General features: G+C 43.3%; 1 protein-coding gene across 5 annotated transcripts; it reads right to left on the reverse strand.

The window, feature by feature from the left end:
- Positions 1-187: 187 nt before the first annotated feature.
- LOC106585850 (UTP--glucose-1-phosphate uridylyltransferase) lies at positions 188-17,695 on the reverse strand. Of its 5 annotated transcripts, none has more exons than XM_014172575.3 (10): positions 17,520-17,695; positions 11,366-11,459; positions 10,592-10,699; positions 3,637-3,822; positions 2,862-2,995; positions 2,185-2,482; positions 1,632-1,829; positions 1,138-1,380; positions 867-971; positions 188-704 (listed from the first exon to the last, which is right to left on the reverse strand). In XM_014172575.3, the coding sequence occupies exons 2-10, from the start codon at positions 11,372-11,374 to the stop codon at positions 597-599; spliced, it is 1,389 nt and encodes a 462-aa protein (XP_014028050.1). In that variant the 5' UTR covers positions 11,375-11,459; positions 17,520-17,695; the 3' UTR covers positions 188-596. The 5 variants fall into 5 exon arrangements, with proteins under 5 accessions (XP_014028050.1, XP_045561815.1, XP_014028024.1 ...); XM_045705859.2 differs by lacking the exons at positions 11,366-11,459; positions 17,520-17,695 and adding exons at positions 15,098-15,282; positions 16,281-16,570; XM_014172549.3 differs by lacking the exons at positions 11,366-11,459; positions 17,520-17,695 and adding exons at positions 15,167-15,282; positions 16,281-16,551.
- Between the last annotated feature and the right edge of the window lie 1,350 nt (positions 17,696-19,045).

The following is a 19,045-nucleotide window of genomic DNA, read 5'->3' on the forward strand; positions in this document are numbered from 1 at the left end:
TGTAGGTTTCCGATTCAGTTTATCAACCAGGTGCGCTAGTTGAGGGTTGGAGCAAAAACCTACAGGAACAGGGTTGGAGAGCCCTACATTGGAGTGTTGAGATGGGCACTTCAGAGGCCGCACCTTTATATGATTGTGATTTGCCACTAAACTAGAATAGTTTTAAAATCAAGACAGGTCTGACACGTTGAATCAATATTGCACTTTATTCAGGTCAAAGTTGGCTCAGAATTTGCAACACAGGCAGCCCAATTCTGATCTTTTTCCACTAATATGCCTTGTCACCAATTAGCTCAGCTCTTTTGTCAGAAATGGGCTGCTTGTGTAAACACAGCCTTAGAACCCTGTAACAGCTTTCGGCTTCCAACAGAAGCCTTGTGTTTGCACGGTGTGCTGAACCACAACGCTCATTAGGAGGACCATCCCACTCATTTTAATCTGATTAAAATTACCCTGATTGTGGTCAAGTCTTTCTTTGTAAGCTGCAGATAAATGATCGATCACAGTGATAAAAACCTTTCTTGCTCTAAAACAGTCCTAGGTATAGTTTGTCCTTGAGTCTCTTGTCTGTGCAACCGGCTTGTGTCCTGAAGGCCTTAGTGGTCGAGGATGCGCAGGTTGCCAGATACAATCTTGTTTTCCAGCACTGCTCCGGCAGGAATATCAATCCTATCTCCGTGATTGGCAATAATGATGACAGTTCCCTGTGGAATGGATAGTGAGGCGGGGACGTAGACAAATGTAACCCAAAACATCGACAGTTGGAGAGAGATGTCAAGCAAAAGTAGCCCAAAATCAATTTTCTCTATTCCAAGTAGATACTATGCAATAGGAATGAGGTACCATTTTGGGTATGAAGCCTTTACCTTGAGAGAGACATTCTTTCCAAAGGTGACGTCTCCTGACACTGTGAGGTGATCCAGTTCTAGCATGTCTGGGATGCTCTCAAACCTCGTCAGGAAGTCATGGACCTGCAACCATAACAGGTCACTTATATACTGTCAAGAACCTATAACAATTCAAACCATAAAATATGAATGACTACCTCCTTCAATAAAAGACCCACAAATGTATAGAAAATCAAAATGTCTGCCATAATGACTCAAAATGCATTAATCTAAATTTTGGTTCCATTACCTTGGTGAAAGAGCTGCCCAGCTTGACGTGTGGCGTGGAGGGGAACTCCCTCTTCTTGCTCATGGTGAGCGAGCCGGCGTCCAGGCTGTAGAGATTGGACATGACCAGCAGCAGGTCCGACGAGGTCTTGACGGGCAGGAAGCGGCTACGGGGCACGTTGACGCCCAGGGCGTTGTCGAAGGCCTTGATAGCAGCGCCCACCGCTGTTTCCAGCTGGATCACGTTCAGACCACCGTCCAGCGTCTGGGGAGGAGGTAGTTGAGGGGTAATTAACGCTAATGTTCAGTGAGCTTGTGGCGGCTATTTCAACATTATGCAAATCTAATCGTAGTTGAGTTGCCATGGGTGACAACCATCCGAAAAATATGAATTCATATGGGATGGTTAAGAGTAAAAACAAAGGAAACCCTAAAACACAAGGCTACGAACTAAACCCACTCTAGATACAGATACCAGTTTTCATTTAAAGACTCGCCTTTCCCCTGTCCTCTCACCTTCGGGTTGACAATGATCTCCATGTCCATGGTGTTCTGCTCGTGCAGCCTCTTAATGGCGGCCAGGGAGATCCAAAGGTTGTTGGTGTTGAAGATCTTGAACTTGGTGACCGACTTGAACTCGTCCACGTGGGCTTTGGGCACCTGGGCAATCTCCAGCAGACGCAGCTTGTCGTCGTACTGGATCAGCGTGCCACCCTGCGGAGAGATTGAGAGGCGTGGCAGAACCATGAGCAGTCAGGAAATTTAAAAAAATGGTAGGCTGTATGCCATTTTACATTGAGGTATAATACTTCGCAAAATGGTTCATACAATTGTAGGAAATTTCCTTTCATCACGATCAATTTATCCTCTACCATTGTCGCTTTATCACTCTTTTTAACGGTCTTACATCTTTAGCCCCAAGGTCCCCAAATACTGCCGAGGTGGGTGGACTCTGACCATCAGCGACATTAACAATTTAATGAACCACCAGGGAGAAAGGAAAACCAGCAGTCCTCTGGGCTGCAGTGCCCCTTGCCTGCTTCTAGCTAGCACACAAACCTCTGCTCACCTTGACGTCTGCACGGGTCTTGTCCGTGACCTCCATGATGAACTCGCAGCGCTTGTCTTTGGGCTGTGTCATCAGGTGGTTGAGGATGAACAGGTCCACGGTGGCGCCCAGGTTGTCTATGTTGGACACGAAGATGTACTCCTTGCCCGCGGCGATCAGCTGGTCCAGCAGGCCGGAGTTGTAGAAACTGGCGTAGATGTCTCCGTGGCCGGGCGGGTACCAGGCGTCGGCGTGGTCGCCGTGCATTCCCAGGTCCTTTGCCACGGGCAGCAGGGACTCCTTGTTGATCCTTGGGTATCTAGAGGGGCAGGAGGAGAGTTTTAATAACGTTATTTACCTTTATCTACACAGGTAAGTCAATGAGAACTGATTCTTATTTACAATGACAACCTGTCAAGTGAGGTAGAGGTGAGAAGAGCGAAATGGAGAGTGGAGGAGAGATGGATGAGTGTAAAAAGAGGGAGAGGATGTTCAGGAAAGAGTTAAGGAGGATCGTAATAGAACAGGATCATGTCCAGTACAGAGAAAATGTTTCGAAACAGGAATGTACCTGAACTTGTCCAAGAGCAATGCTCATTAGGATTTTACATTGCAAAACGCTTTAAAACAGTGTGCCCTGCTGGACACAACCCAGGTGTATATTTCTGTAGGGGCGGACGTCTGTGTGCGTGTGTTACCTGCTCTGGTTGAAAGTGTGGATGTGCACCCGGTGGTGTGTGTACTTCTGCAGGATTTTCTTGGTGTCCTCGTCGGTGTTGAAGGAGTTCATGAGAACAAGAGGCACATCCACGTTGAATGTCTTGTTTAAGTGCTGAGAGGGAAGGCATTTGTTTTTTGTATTATTTTTAACCCCTTTTTCTTCCCAATTTTGTCATATCCAAATAGTAGTTAGTCTTGTCCCATCGCTGCAACTCCCGTACGGACTCGGGAGAGGCGAAGGTCGAGACCCGTGCATCCTCCGAAACACAACCCCGCCAAGCCACACTGCTTCTTGACACACTGCACACTTAACCCGGAAGCCACCCGCACCAATGTGTCGGAAGAAGTCGCTAGAGCACGATGGGACAAGGACATCCCGGCCGGCCAAACCCTCCCCTAACCCGGACGACCCTGGGCCAATTGTGCGTTGCCTCATGGGTCTTCCCGGTCGCAGCCAGCTGTGACACAGCCTGGTATCGAACCAGGATCTGTAGTAACGCAGCTAGCATTGCAGTGCTTTAGACCGCTGCACCACTCAGGAGGCATTTTTATGACTGGAGTTTGGCTCCCAAATAGTTTCTTATCATACTGTCATTTCATTCTAAATTATGTTGAATGTAGAAATGAATATCTAGTACTACAATAACTAGCTCTAGTTAACATTGTCTCATACTGAATATTTGTATATTTTTGTTTTGAATGTTATGTTCTCTACTGTTATCCTACAGTACAATATAATATCGTATCCTCTACCTCTATCTGATGGACGGTGAGGTCCAGGAAGGTGTTCTCATTGCGGACACTGATGACACTCTTGGGGCCTTTGCAGCCCATGCTGGTGCCCAGGCCTCCGTTGAGCTTGACCACCACCAGCTTGTTGAGGCTGGCCGCCACGCTGTCCGGCAGCCCCTGGGCCTTGATCTTGTCATAGGGGTGGATCTGCAACAGGGAGGGAAAGAGGTGCGGGTCAGATACTGTGAGTAGCCTGAATAGTATGGTCACTTGCCCAAAAATGTATAGATGTTTACACAGACTGGCAATGTTACAACGCTTCAGTGCAGGCCCTCCATTAACAAAGTAGTAAGTAAGTTACACAGAAATTATAAATTGACCGATTTTCTATTAAACAATTGGGAGGATCAAGAAATCTCAGTTTAGGCTACAACAATGCTTTGCAGTTTGGTCATTTTCAATAAAATAATTCACCTGTCCAATGGGGTGACCACAGAGAAGACTCAACTTGCCGACTGCTCAGTTTACTTGCCCGGGCAATAGAGCCACCTTCTATATCAATCCCTGTGAAAGTTGGATCTTCAGTTCAGCATGTGACAACTGGGGGGCAGTATTGGGGTTGCTCAACGTAGGGTGAGGGGGGGTTGTGTGCTCTGTTTTGGAGCGTAGGAGGGGTGGAGAGGGGAGAGCTGGCATCACTCCAGACTCCTATTACGTAACAGTGCTGTTCAGTGAAGCCATGGCGACAGCTGTCAAAACCCAGAGCAGTGGAGATAAAGTACATCCTCACTGAGGGAGAACAAAACACCCCTACAGAAAATGCCCCCCCCCCCCCCCCCCCGACAAAGGAGGGACAGCCACAAAGGCTGTAACAAAGTGTTATCACTGGTAAAGGATGACGCTGGTGTTAACTATGTATCTGGTCAGCGTTTTATTTGTGTATCAATATGACATATGGTATCTTCATGCCAAATTAAAAAAAGAGCCTCTTGAAGGGTCCAGAAAAAGCCATTGCTGTGGACCAACTATCAATAGGCATATGTCAAGGTAGAGAGCTTATTTATTCAAGCATTCGTTGGCTTCGCAATGCGTGGCTTGTGTCCATGCTCCCACTTGTCCTATAAATGCAACAAACCCACAAAACGTTTAGGCCTACAACAGACAGAATACATTTTCAAATACAATTTTGTCACCTACGGGTAAAATTGGCTAGCTGAGCTTTATTAACACCACACGGGGGTGAAATTCAAAGCAACGACTTGTTAAAGAAAAGCAGAGAAAATGCATTTCTTGCCAAGTTTTAGTGTGTTACCACACTGGGTGAACTTCCACATGCAGTAACTGAAAGCCTGGAGTAACTATAGACATACATTTGTCCAATAGGAAAAAACAATAGGCCTACTATATTTAATTATTGTAGGCCTACATCAAGGTACAGCAGTAGCCTACATAATAGAAAAAGGCAAACTGTTAATATGGTATGTTTTACTGTGAACTGAATACAGTAAGCTAGATGTGGTATAGTCAGTATAGTCAGACTGTGGGTATTATTCACTTCCATTTCCTTTCCTGTACTTCCAGCCATTTAGAATAATTCCCAGGGAGAAGGAACATGCCCTCTGGCCTTTACTGGCCCTGCTGTTGGCAAATGGAAAGATGACAGATGTACAACAGAAGAGGACAAAAAAGGACAGGGAGTAATTATAGACTGTGTGGTGTCACACTCAAGACCTTAACTTTTACACAATCCGTTACACTCTGCCTTCAACTCTCAACTTACATACACCCCAAACTTTACCTCCCATCATCCTCAAATGCATAGACAGACGCAGGAGAGTATGATGGGAGTGTATGATGACACCTCCTGCACTACCTTTCCACACACACACTTCCTTCACCGTCGGAGGGAGGCTACAGTTTCAGAGTTGGCATGGTAACAGGCAGCCAGGCCTCTTCCTTACCGCTCACACCTTCATGAGACAAGCCATCGAGATGAGAGAGCGACCATGAAGGAACTCAAACTGCCTCGCAATATCTTGACAATGTCTTCCCACAGATAGGCCATTTCAAATCTACCTTATAAATGTGATTTCCCAATGCTATGGGCAGTGTTCTCCAGGACCAGACATATTAGGAGAATTCCTAGTCCTGCACTAAAAAAACATGTTCAATTGAGACTCTCCATTGAAAGTGGTGGGCTACTTCTTACTAGTCACTCCTGAGTGGCGCAGCGGTCTAAGGCACTGCATCTCAGTGCTAGAGGCGTCCCTACTGACCCTGGTTCAATTCCAGGCTGTATCACAACCGGTCGTGATTGGGAGTCCCATAGGGCGGCGCACAATTGGCTCAGCGTCGGCCGTCATTGTAAATAATAATTTGTTCTTAACGGCCTAGTTAAATAAAATAAATAGTCTATGACTAGGCCTACTGTCTGGGAAAACGGCTCTATAGGCTACAGAGGCAGACTGTACGCACTCTCCCAACAAACCCAATTTATTGTTTGACAGTGTGTACTGTATTCAGTGTGTATGGACTATTGGAAAATACACGAAGCAACGTGTATTTTATTATTAGACTGACTATCACCACAAACATAGCCCCCTTTTAAATGAATAGGAGTCTGGAGAGCCGTATCATTCTACAATTATACTTCCCTCAAGACATACAGGCTATAATAATCTTCAATAAGGATTTAACAAACAACATTTAGGCTAAATCTTCATGTTGGTCCCCATTCGACATTACCAAAGACTGGCCCAAGCTCTACAATATCCAAGACCTCACGATTAGGGCCGGTCCAATCATTAGCGGCGTAAAATCACTAGGGAAGCCAAACCAGAAAATAAATGCCACATTACATGTTTTCTGATAATTGCCTTGTTTGCTCTATAACCTGATCGTTCATACGCCTTGCGACGTGATACACACAAAAGTACGTGGACACCCCTTCAAATGAGTGGATTCGGCTATTTCAGCCACACCCGTTGCTGACAGGTGTATAAAAATCGAGCACAGGGGCACAATGTATGAATTTATGGTTCGATCAGAATTAGCGTTATAATCATTGGCCAGTACGAAGAATTAATTAAAACCACAAGTCCAAATCCTTCTCCATCCATGGCTAATTTACACTGAACAAAAATATAAATGGAACATGTAAAGTGTTGGTTTCATGAGCTGAAATAAAACCTTCCAGACATTTTCCATATGCACAAAAAGCTTTTCTCTTAAATGTTGGACAAATGTGTTTACATTCCTGTTAGTGAGAATTTCTCCTTTGCCAAGATAATCCATCCACCTGACAGGTGTGTCATATCAAGAGGCTGATTAAACAGCATGATCATTACACCGTGCACCTTTTGCTAGGCCACTCTAAAACGTGCAGTTTTGTCACACAACAATGCCACAGATGTCTCAAGTTGAGGGAGTGTGAAATTGGCATGCTGGCTGCAGGCATGTCCACCAGAGCTGTTGCCAGGGAATTTAATGTTCATTTCTCTACCATAAGCCACCTCCAACATCATTTTAGAGAATTTGGCATTACTTCCAACCGGCCTCACAACTGCAGACCACATTAAGCATGTCAGCCCCGGACCTCACGCAGGTGAAGAAGTCGAATGATTGTCTGAGACCAGCCATCTGATGAAACTGAGGAGTATTTGTGCCCCTGCCCAGTCATGTGAAATCCATAGATTAGGGCCTAATGAAATTATTTCAACTGACTGATTTCCTTATATGAACTGTAACTCAGTAAAATTGTCACATGTTGCATTTATATTTTTGTTCAGTATAGGAAAGGGTCAATTTTAGCTAGCTAGCCACTGGATGACAACACAAGATTAAACAAATCAAGTTTCTGTCAATTATGTATTGCTATTGATGTGATTGGAGTGAAGCCAAATCCAAATAGACTTCCCTTGACACTTTTTTTGGTGTGCCAGGACCATTCATAGTTCAGTTCGCTGATTAAAATAGCCATACTTTTTTCTTTTTTGATCAAGGGAGGCCAAATGCTCGCTGGCTTCCCTTGCATTCAATGCTACGGGTGGCAACAATGTCATACTCTTTTTGACCAGACAGCATCAGATAGATGGTCTACACATTGAGACAGAGGGGCACTGTTTCACTCGCTCGTATGCTTTCTCTGGTGAGATACATTCAGCCTCTTGCGAATTGATGGAAATGTTGGTACATTTTTGGGGTAAGCCTGACTTCCCTTGGCATCATGAAGCCTGGATTCCCTTGGCACCATGAATACACGCCACTGGGGATGATACCAGCATTGGGATATTTTTCCATGGCAAACATGAAAACACAAAGCCGAACAAAAACTTTGGTCCTTTAAAACCTGCTGTATGTAAAATGTTGTGTGCCATGGCTTGAAAAATAAATAAACGTGACTCTGGATGACACCATAATGATGTTTGGGTATAACATTAAGGCTGTTTTCCTAAATCATTTAAATACGCTTCGTGTTTTGTTTCCTTGCCATGATCACAATGAACATTTTGCTCTCGAAGACATACCAAATGTTTCTTACCTTATGGGGATCCTTCCCAACACACAACAGTCTCATGGCTGTGTTGGAGCCAAGACCACAGCGTTTGAAGGTGTGGGTTCTCCATTGTCAGTCATAACACAGCGCAATAAGATGCGTTTACCCAAGTCTGGGCTATTGAGGTGAGGTGCCATTACTCTCGATGAAACAGGTTACTTTCATTGTGAGCTATGTAGTTCTCTTTACAAAAGGCAAAACCACCCATTATTAGGAAACAGAATTTTTGAAAATTTGATTTGGCTTCCTGCGCGATCATACAAGACAATTTCAGTCGCTCAAAGTCATAAGGGTTCAGATAATCCATGGTTTTCTTGGGATCTAACCGAGTTAATTCATGGAAGAAATGTGGTTTGGGCCAAAGTAAGACAGTCCAAGCTGGACTAGATTTAGAGAAGGGGAAACACATCTCACTTATTCATTAGTTAGAGTTTTACTAGAGTAAAACAGCAAAGAACCTGAATAATCCCTTTAGAATGTGGAAAACGATCAAATAAAAATGTGTACAGGTTGATTGTACAATGTCTGAAATGCTTCCAATAAATACTGTAGTGCCCCAAGGTTCCATTCTTGGGCCGGTATTATTCACTAGGCGACTCAAAATGTAGGGTTCTTTCCATGCACTTAGCTAGCTGATGGAGCATTAGAACTACTAAATATTGTGACTGCAAACTCGAGGTGCGCATTACCAGCCATGGACTTCAACCATTCAAACAGTCAATCTCTGCAGAACAAGCAATATTGACCTATGAGCAATTACATAACTGGGAGGGAATGGGGAATCTGTGGGAATCTGGTAGAGAAGTAGACAGTATCCGTCGAATAATAGAAAGCCACTTTATTTTACATGGACTGTTTGTGAGATTCACTCAATTAGGTACATTAACTCACAAGTCAATATTATGCAGATTTATTGCATAAGACTGACATTACTGTTATATAAGATAAATGATTAACCCTTTCAGAGCCATACAGCTTCTGTCGATAAGAAATACAACATGAGATTTAACTCATAAGAACTTAGAACTGAGTTGTTTGAACTTAACCTCAAGGTCTCCAAGGTGACCTGTCTGTGTCACAAGTGCGGAACGAGTCCAGATACGGTTTCAAATTCCCTCCTTATGGTCGTGACCATGAACCACGTCCCAAAACAAGACTGTCCAAAGACAGTCCTACAGTGAGGTTGCTAGAGCAGATTGGCCTACACACCCACCCATGCACATGGGTAGAAAGAGTGTGAACTTGGGCTTGGGGCAGGGTAAGCTAAATATCACCCAGGCCAGAATCCTGCTCCCTCAAGGCTGCGCTTTGAAATGCTGGAAAGGTCAGGCTATTTATAGGTAACCTATGAGCTAGAGGTTATTTTGGGAAGGGGGGGGGGGGGGGGGTCAGGCTCTGAGATACTAAAATGTCACCCAGGTGATAAATAGCTGGCTTGCTTTGGCCCATAGCTACACACAGTGTTCTTGGATCTGGTTACCTCGTTTCAGTTCTGTTGGTGTGGGGTGCTTGTTTCCATCCTTTACTACGTACTCATTAAGATCTGTGGGCTTCACGCGCTTGGGAATGTATCGACTCACAAACAAGTGTGTGCAACTATATACCAACTGGATGTAGCCTTTCTGCATGTGGCTTAAGTGTTCCATGGGTCAGTGGTTCCAGCCCAGGTCTCCCTGAAACTCTCCCCTCCTTCCTTTAAACGGAGTCTACCTCCTGTCACCATAGGTGCAGTCTCTTGTCCAGCACTACTCAAAACCGCTAAGTTCTTAGACGTTTAGACTTGGGAAAAGCCCACACCCCAGTGACCCTTCAGATCTCACACTCCCTCTCTGACTGGAGCCTCACATGTTCCAGTCAGCTGGGAGAGGATGGGGGCGGTGTACTGGCGCTTGGCTGGGATTTCTGTCCCAGACTCTCCCCTGGTCTGCTGCAGGACGACAGGACCATAGCATTCTGCCCCCATAGAGCCAGTGTCACTTGACAGCCACTGTAACTCCACAGCTCTCATGTTCAGTTGAATGGAGCCACGTTGGCATCTATCTGCTCAGATGGGGGTGTGGATGTTCATTGTAGAAGAGGGCTTTGGCCTAGAGATCCAATCTCATCCAACATACACAGAGAGATGCTACACTCAACAGTGTTTCTGAGACCTTAGTTTGTGGACTAGCACTAAACATACAACAAAGTTGATTTAAAAACAAAAGAAACTACAGGTCAGATAATCCCTTGTACAAGAGGGGCAACATGAAAATAGGTCTGCACCTGCAGAAACAATGGATTTCCAATGGTAAGGAAGGGAACCATTTTTCGACATAGGCTGATCTGTATGACAATATCTTGTAATTTCTTATGCAAATAACAAATGCCTGAGCTTTCAGCTTGTGGCGTGTAGACAACCAGGGTTAAAACCGAACTACTCACCAGATCCTCTGGGGGCTTGTGGATCTTGTCCCATTTCACAGAGGGTCCTTTTACCTGGAGGAATCTGTGGAAGAGGTTCTTAAAACCCTCAAAGTCCTTTTTGGAAATCTGAAACAGAAAGTGCCAAGGATCAGACTCTGAATGGAAGCAAATGATCAACATCCTCATCATTTATTCATAATGGCATCCAATCCTCTCACAAAACATAGCCTGATAAAAGACATCCTATTGAAATCAGAACATTACTAAAGCCTAAAACAGTGTCTCCCAAACCTCTAGTAACTTCAGCCATCTCCATTTATTTGATGTATTCCAGAATCAGCACACCTGATTCAACTAATTCAATACAAATCCATGAGCATACAAAATATTAATGGATATGAGCAACATTTATTTATATATATATTTTTTACAAAAATCTAAATCAATAACGTCCTGTGGTCCCAAAGAGAATAATTAACCAATGAGCAGAAATATAGGATTGGTAAACTAGACTTTGGTATAGTCAGTTTGTTTTGGCTGCAGGTGTTCCTGCCTGTGACTGTGATTCAGTCAGGGATTAACCAGACTCTGAATTGAGATTTTTTTAGGAGGCTGACAGCGAAAGACAAAGGGTTTCCTGTTGATCTTGTTTACCATAGTAGCAACCTGCTCGCCCCATTGTAAGTCTTTCTGTACCATTACCCCTAAAATCTTCACACACTTGGAGCTCCTGGCCCTCAATCAGGAGAGGGCACGGAACCAGATTTAGATCTTCAACAAATTTCCACCTACTGTCGACATCCCGGCCTGCGCTGTCAATGACTGAAAGGGAGATGAGGGCCTAGAAGAGTTCCCTGAGCCACACCTCCAGTCGTCTCCAAAAAGTCTGATGATTAGTAAAACATTTGAATCAGGTGTGTTTATACTGGAATATAGTACCACAGTATGAGCCATAAAACCTAGTGGTCAAACAGGGAAATGGTTTTGATAACCATGTAAAACATCTAAGACAAGGTGACTTATCAATATATTCCCCTGTATTTACACCCCCAAATGAAACGCTAATTAGCTGCCAATGTGGCTGTCATAAAGAACTACAAATGACATGATCTGGACGAGACCGCTGAATTGAGGCAAAGGTAAGAAAATGTGGATTAGTTATCTAAATGTAGTAATTAATAAATTGGCTACATTTCTTTAAATGGACAATTCTGTGAACCATCTTGTGCAAGTTTTAAAATTGACACAATACCGGTTAATAACAAAGGTGTCAGCTAGCGATGACGTGCAGGAGCTTCCAGGGATTTGTAGTTTTGCATGATGTCTACTTTGATGCTAATTAGCATTTTCGAATTTGAGAGTAAATCCAGCCGAATTTATTGAGAAGTCACCAAGTCCAAGAGAGATTTACATTGGTATCAAAGCGTCACACCAGTGTAAGACTATATGAAACATCCCTTATTTTAAGTGCTTCTAAAATCCCCTATGGGAAAAATGAATAGAAAAACAATTGGAACCATTTCCCTGGTTTTATGGGTATTATGACACCTAGACCAAATCAAATGGAGCTGGCGGAGGTTATTCGAGAAAACGCTGGCCTGACCAAACCTATAGCAGCATACACAGTTGTGGATGTGCATCTGAACTAGAGGTCGACCGACTATGATTTTTCAATGCCGATACCGATTATTGGAGGACCTCAAAAAAAAAGCCGATACCAATTAACCGGCCGATTTTTTTGCATTTATTTGTAATAATGACAATTACAACAATACTGAATGAACACTTATTTTAACTTAATACATCAATAAAATCAATTTAGCCTCAAATAAATAATGAAACATGTTCAATTTGGTTAAAATAATGCAAAAACTAAGTGTTGGAGAAGAAATGAAAAGTTCAATATGTGTCATGTAAAAAAGCTAACATTTAAGTTCCTTGCTCAGAACATGAGAACATATGAAAGCTGGTGGTTCCTTTTAACATGAGTCTTCAATATTCCCAGGTAAGAAGTTTTAGGTTGTAGTTATTATAGGAATTATAGGACTATTTCTCTCTATACGATTTGAATTTCATATACCTTTGACTATTGGATGTTCTTATAGGCACTTTAGTATAGGCACTTTAGTATTGCCAGTGTAACAGTATAGCTTCCGTCCCTCTCCTCGCTCCTACCTGGGCTCGAACCAGGAACACATCGACAACAGCCACCCTCGAAGCAGCATTACCCATGTAGAGCAAGGGGAACAACCACTCCCAAGTCTCAGGGCGAGTGACGTTTGAAACGCTATTAGCGCGCAACCCACTAACTAGCTAGCCATTTCACATCGGTTACACCAGCCTAATCTTGGGAGTTGATAGGCTTGAAGTCATAAACGGCACAATGCTTGAAGCACAGCTGGCAAAACGCACAAAAGTGCTGTTTGAATGAATGCTTACGAGCGTGCTGCTGCCTACCACCGCTCAGTCAGACTGCTCTATCAGATCATAGACTTAATTATAAAACACACGGAAATACGAGCCTTAGGTCATTAATATGGACGAATCCGGAAACTATCATCTCGAAAACAAAACGTTTTTCCTTTCAGTGAAATACAGAACTGTTACGTATTTTATCTAACCGGTGGCATCCCTAAGTCTAAATATTCCTGTTACATTGCACAACCTTCAATGTTATGTCATAATTACGTAGAATTCTGGCAAATTAGTTCGCAACGAGCCAGGTGGCCCAAACTGTTGCATATACCCTGACTCTGGTGCAATGAACGCAAGAGAAGTGACACAATTTCACCTGGTTAATATTGCCTGCTGGATTTCTTTTAGCTAAATATGCAGGTTTAAAAATATACACTTCTGTGTATTGATTTTAAGAAAGGCATTGATGTTTATGGTTAGGTACAGTTGTGCAACGATTGTGCTTTTTTCGCAAATGCGCTTTTGTTAAATCATCCCCCGTTTGGTGAAGTCGGCTGTCTTTGTTAGGAAGAAATAGTCTTCACAGTTCGCAACGAGCCAGGCGGCCCAAACTGCTGCATATACTCTGTTGCAAGAGAAGTGACACATTTTCTCTAGTTAAAATAAATTCATGTTAGCAGGCAATATTAACTAAATATGCAGGTTTGAAAATATATACTTGTGTATTGATTTTTAAGGCATTGATGTTTAGGTACATATTGGAGCAACGTGTACCTAAGCGATTATATGCAACGCAGGACAGGTTAGATAAACTAGTAATATCATCAACCATGTGTAGTTAACTAGTGATTATGATTGATTGATTGTTTTTTTATAAGATAAGTTTAATGCTAGCTAGAAACTTACCTTGGCTTCTTACTGCATTCGCGTAACAGGCAGGCTCCTCGTGGAGTGCAATGTAAAGCAGGTGGTTAGAGCGTTGGACTAGCTAACCGTAAGGTTGCAAGATTGAATCCCCGAGCTGACAAGGTAAAAATCTGTCGTTCTGCCCCTGAACAAGGCAGTTAACCCACCGTTCCTAGGCCGTCATTGAAAATAAGAATGTGTTCTTAACTGACTTGCCTAGTTAAATAAAGGTGTAAAAAAAAAAAAAAAACACGCCCAAATCGGCATCCAAAAATACCGATTTCGAAAACTTGAAATCGGCCCTAATTAATCGGCCATTCCGATGAATCGGTCGACCTCTAATCTGAACTCAATATTTCTATTCCAAATTATATGCATCATTATTTATCTAGTCTGTTGATGAAGTCTGTTTGGTGAAGCGTAGACTTTCATCCTCTCCTGCCCACTTCCTATAATCAAAGCATTCTGCCCGCAACCCTCCTTTCTGACCTTTGCTTAATGGCTTTCATGTACATTTCGGTTCAGTGTGTTCTAAATGCCCCCATTGGGAAAATCATTAGATCTCCCACCTAGCCCTCTCACTGTTCGTTCCTCAACCCTCCGGGCTCCTTAGTGGGTTTTAATTGCGTTTCTCCCCCCTCCGCAATCTAACTTTAATGTGTTGTGTTTGAAGTGAAACCAGGAGTGTAAAAAAGGAACCACTTACTCTAAAGAGTGAGAATTATTATCTTGTAAGCTTTTGCCATCATGCCAATGCTGTAGTTAGCAGTAGCAATGCTAACTGCATACAAACTGTTTGCTAAGCAGGGAGGAGAATTATCTTTCCAGTTTCTGGTCAAATTGATTGTTTTGATGGGTTGTGCGCTGTGCTTGTTGGATGGCATGGTAATAGCTGATGCTTTGTAAGGTGAGGGCTCAGTGGTGAGGAAAAGTGACAATGATTTATGTGGGAATGTATGGCCTACATCATATATAGAAAGGGTTTAACATCAAGCCTGCTGGGGATTAAAGTAAACAGCGGGGCAAAGAGTGGGGAGGTGAACAAAATGGGGAGAGGAGCAGAAAGAGGTAGAAAGAGTGAATCCATGTTGTGAAATCGTGAAGTGTGTGCATCTGTGTTTGACCCATCGAGAGACACACAGGTCATTCACCATCCTGTTACCCTCTCAGAACTCAGTCCAGCATGCCAAGAAATTTCCTCACTCCTCCAAAACAACCACCCTGGATCCACAAACATGCACCAGGTACTCTCGCTCCAAACCCCAGGCCCACCTCCTGCTCAGCCCCCTTGGCTGTGGTCAGCAGCTTCTCCAGCTCTTTGTGCATGGAGGTCTCATGCTGCAGCCGCAGCTTCTCCTGAAACTCTGCCATCCCGGCTTTGCTGATATCTCCCGGGAGAAAGGAGAAAAAGAAAGCGACAAAGGTATTTCATCATTCAGTCCGCTTGAACCATTCGAAACAATCAAAGAGTATGAGACCAAAGGAGAGAATGAAAGGGAGAGGGCTAGTTCGTTCATTCTGCTGGAACCATTCAAAACTATCAGACAGAGGATAAGGTCAGTTTAAAGACGTTCAGTCATAAAGCCTTCTTGAAACCACTGCATGCCTGTGTTCTAATGAGCGAGGCAGCTTGTAGTCATTAATAAGCAAGCACCACATTATTTTACAATAGGTGAAATGGAACATCGTTACATATGATGCCATGTAAATGTCTACCCACATGTTGGCTTATTGATCCATTTTAATGGACATATAGAATTTTCTTCCTATATCCATTATGCCATGACCAAGTCAAGCCTATTGGGTCAATATTATTATATATATTTTTTAAGTCATTTAGCAGATGTACTGTCCAGAGCGACTTATAGGAGCAATTAGGGTTAAGTGTCTTGCCTAAGGGCACAGAGATTTCTTCACCTAGTCGGCTCGGAGATTCGAACCAGCGACCTTTTGGTAACAGCTAGGCTACCTGCCCCTCCATTATTGAACCAGTCAATTGTGATTTGTTCACCCTGTGTTCTATACAGGATTTATTATGTTAAGAAAATATAAATATAGCTGCAACCAAGCTCCGGGTACAATTGACATGCAAATCACTCAAGATGAAAATATCCCCCACTAAGAGATTGGTAGCCTAATTTTTCAATTCCCAGTATTGTATAATACCGATGTGGTGAAATCTACATTCTCAGTAGCCTAAATTCAAGACATCAGAAATATAGATAAGTAAAAAGAATGCACTGCGTTCTAAAAAGTTGAAATCATTACAAACTAAAAAGAAGTCAAGAAGTGACTTATAGTCATGGAAAAGATAACTGTCAAGACCAATCAATAGCAATGGGAAAGTAGCGATCCGACTCATTACAGACAGGTACAGAAAACTTACCATCCAAAACAGACATCTTTGGACGTGTGACAAAATATGTGCCAAGAAAATTTCTCCAAATAAGATCCCAAAAGCCTAACCTATAGTCTTCGATAGTCTTCTGTAATTTGCCAACAAATATTAGACACGGTTCAATAAAAGATAAACATCAATGGCTTGACACCAGACAGCCACTCGCGCTTGAGAAAATGAACTACAGTCCCAAGAAACAATGTATCAATCCATCAGTAAACCCGACACCACCCATTCTGTTCTCCCACCTCTTTTGGGTTTCCACTAGATAGCACAGCCACACAAACCCAAATACTACATCGTCAAAATTCCTGGAAAAAAAAGTAGCTTTTTTTGTCTTCATTTAAGGTTAGCAGTGTGGTTAAGGTTAGGTTTAAAATCCTAATTTAAGAAGAACAATTGTAGAAATAGGCGGGGTTTAAGACTTCGTGGATGTGGTGGCGAGTAACGACCGCTCTTTAGCAGGAAACAATATAGCAAAATATCTCACCAACGGAACTACTAGGGAAGTCAGTTAAGAACAAATTCTTATTTACAATGACGGCCTACCCCGGCCAAACCCGGACGACGCTGGGGCAATTGTGCGCCAAACCCGGACTCACAATCGCGGCCGGTTGTGATACAGCCTGGATTCGAACCAGGGTCTGTAGTGACACCTCTAGCACTGAGATGCATTGCATTAGACCGCCTGACGTTATTTGATAAGTCCGATGTTTTTATATGTAGGCTACAGTACCTACACGTAGACCTATAGCACAGGAGGCAGCCGAGAGAGCTAGGAATTAAATAGAATATGGAGTTCATTTATTATGGAACACGCATATACTCGTGGCCAAATATGTTACGTTAGAGGCAAATACATGATTTGTCCACATTTCCCCATAACGCAGTTTCTTGAATAGCATGGTTGGACCTACCCCGCCGTTAACAGGCGGCTGTTTGGCACGCTGGAGTATGGTTCATACATTATTTGTATTGATTAATTTGACCCTGGATTGACTTTAGCCACACGATTCGCTATCTTGACTACATGCCCCGGTAAACTTGGGAGACGAAGTGGCAAGGGCAAGCTAAAGCTAGCCATTATGCAGCAGTGGTAGCAACTAAGATATCCATGCCAGCAGCCAATGTTTTTGTTTAAAAGGCTCTAGTAGTGCATTTTACATCACAAGCACCACGTTTTCAAGCATAATGTTTCAAACGTCATTCATTGCGTTGGCTACCCACCTGATGATAATTATTTTGATATCAATCCACCAAAGAACTCCAAGGTGCTTGGCTACTTTAGCGAGCTGGGTTTAGTCCTGTGAAAAAATTAACACTTTAAAATGTACATTGTCACCGTCCTGAGGAGAATATTTATTTTTGACAGGTTTCTTTCACCACGCGATGCCAAATTAAAACCGGAAATGTCGAAGTTGACTTCTTGACAGGCCAGTTAATGAGGGCAAACGATTGGTGAGTCAGTGGCCAATCAAAGCATGCGAAAATCCACTTACCCCAATCAGAATCTTGTTCACGAGGGTGGACCTGAGCGCTTCCGACTTTCTAGCTGACTGTGCATATTTGTCTCTACAGTTTATGAATCTATTAAAAATATTTTTCTAACAAAGGCTCTCCATCAAAATAAAAAGCATTACTCTTAAATGAAATGATTGACAAATTACCTAATCAAATCAAACTTTATTTGTCACATGCTCCGAATAGACCTTACGGTGAAATGCTTACTTACAAGCCCTTAACCAGTTCAAGAAGAGTTAAGAAAATATTTACCAAATAAACCAAAGTAAAAAATAATAAAAAGTAACACAATAAAATAACAATAACAATGCTATATATAGGGGGTACCAGTACCGAGTCAGTGTGCTGGGGTACAGGTTAGTTGAGGTAATTTGTACATAGGTAGGGGTGATGTGACTATGCATAGATAATAAACAGCGAGTAGCAGCAGTGTATAAAACAAATGGAGGGGAAGTGGGGGTGTCAATGTAAATAGTCCAGTGGCCATTTGATTAATTGTTCAGCTTGGGGGTAGAAGCTGTTAAGGAGCCTTTTGGTCCTAGACTTGGCGCTCCGGTACTGCTTGCCGTGCGGTAGCAGAGAAAACAGTATATGACTTGGGTGACTGGAGTCTGACAATTTTATGGGCTTTTGTCTGACACCGCCTATTATATAGGTTCTGGATGGCAGGAAGCTTGGCCCCAGTGATGAACTGGGCCGTACGCACTATCCTCTGTAGCGCCTTACGGTTAGATGCCGAGCAGTTGACATACCAAGCGGTGATTCAACCAGTCGGGATGCTCTCGATGGTGCAGCTATCAAACTTTTTGAGGATCTGGGGACCCATGCCAAATCTTTTCAGTCTCCTGAGGGGGAATAGTGTGTCTTGGTGTGTTTGGACCATGATAGTTCATTGGTGATGTGGACACCAAGGAACTTGAAACTCCCGACCCACTCCACTACAGCCCCGTCGATGTTGAATGGGAGCCTGTTCGGCCCATCTTTTCCTGTAGTCCACGATCAGCCCCTTTGTCTTGCTCATGTTGAGGAAGAGGTTGTTGTCCTGGCACCACACTGCCAGTTCTCTGACCTCCTCCTTATAGGCTGTCTCATTGTTGTCGGTGATCAGGCCTGCCACTGTTGTCATCAGCAAACTTAATGGTGTTGGAGTCGTGTTTGGCCACACAGTCGAGGGTGAACAGGGAGTACAGGTGGGGACTAAGTACACATCCCTGAGGGGCCCCAGAGTGGAG

This window comes from Salmo salar, chromosome 02, assembly GCF_965601325.2.
Source record: "Salmo salar chromosome 02, fSalSal1, whole genome shotgun sequence".
In the NCBI taxonomy this organism is placed as follows: Eukaryota; Metazoa; Chordata; class Actinopteri; order Salmoniformes; family Salmonidae; genus Salmo; species Salmo salar.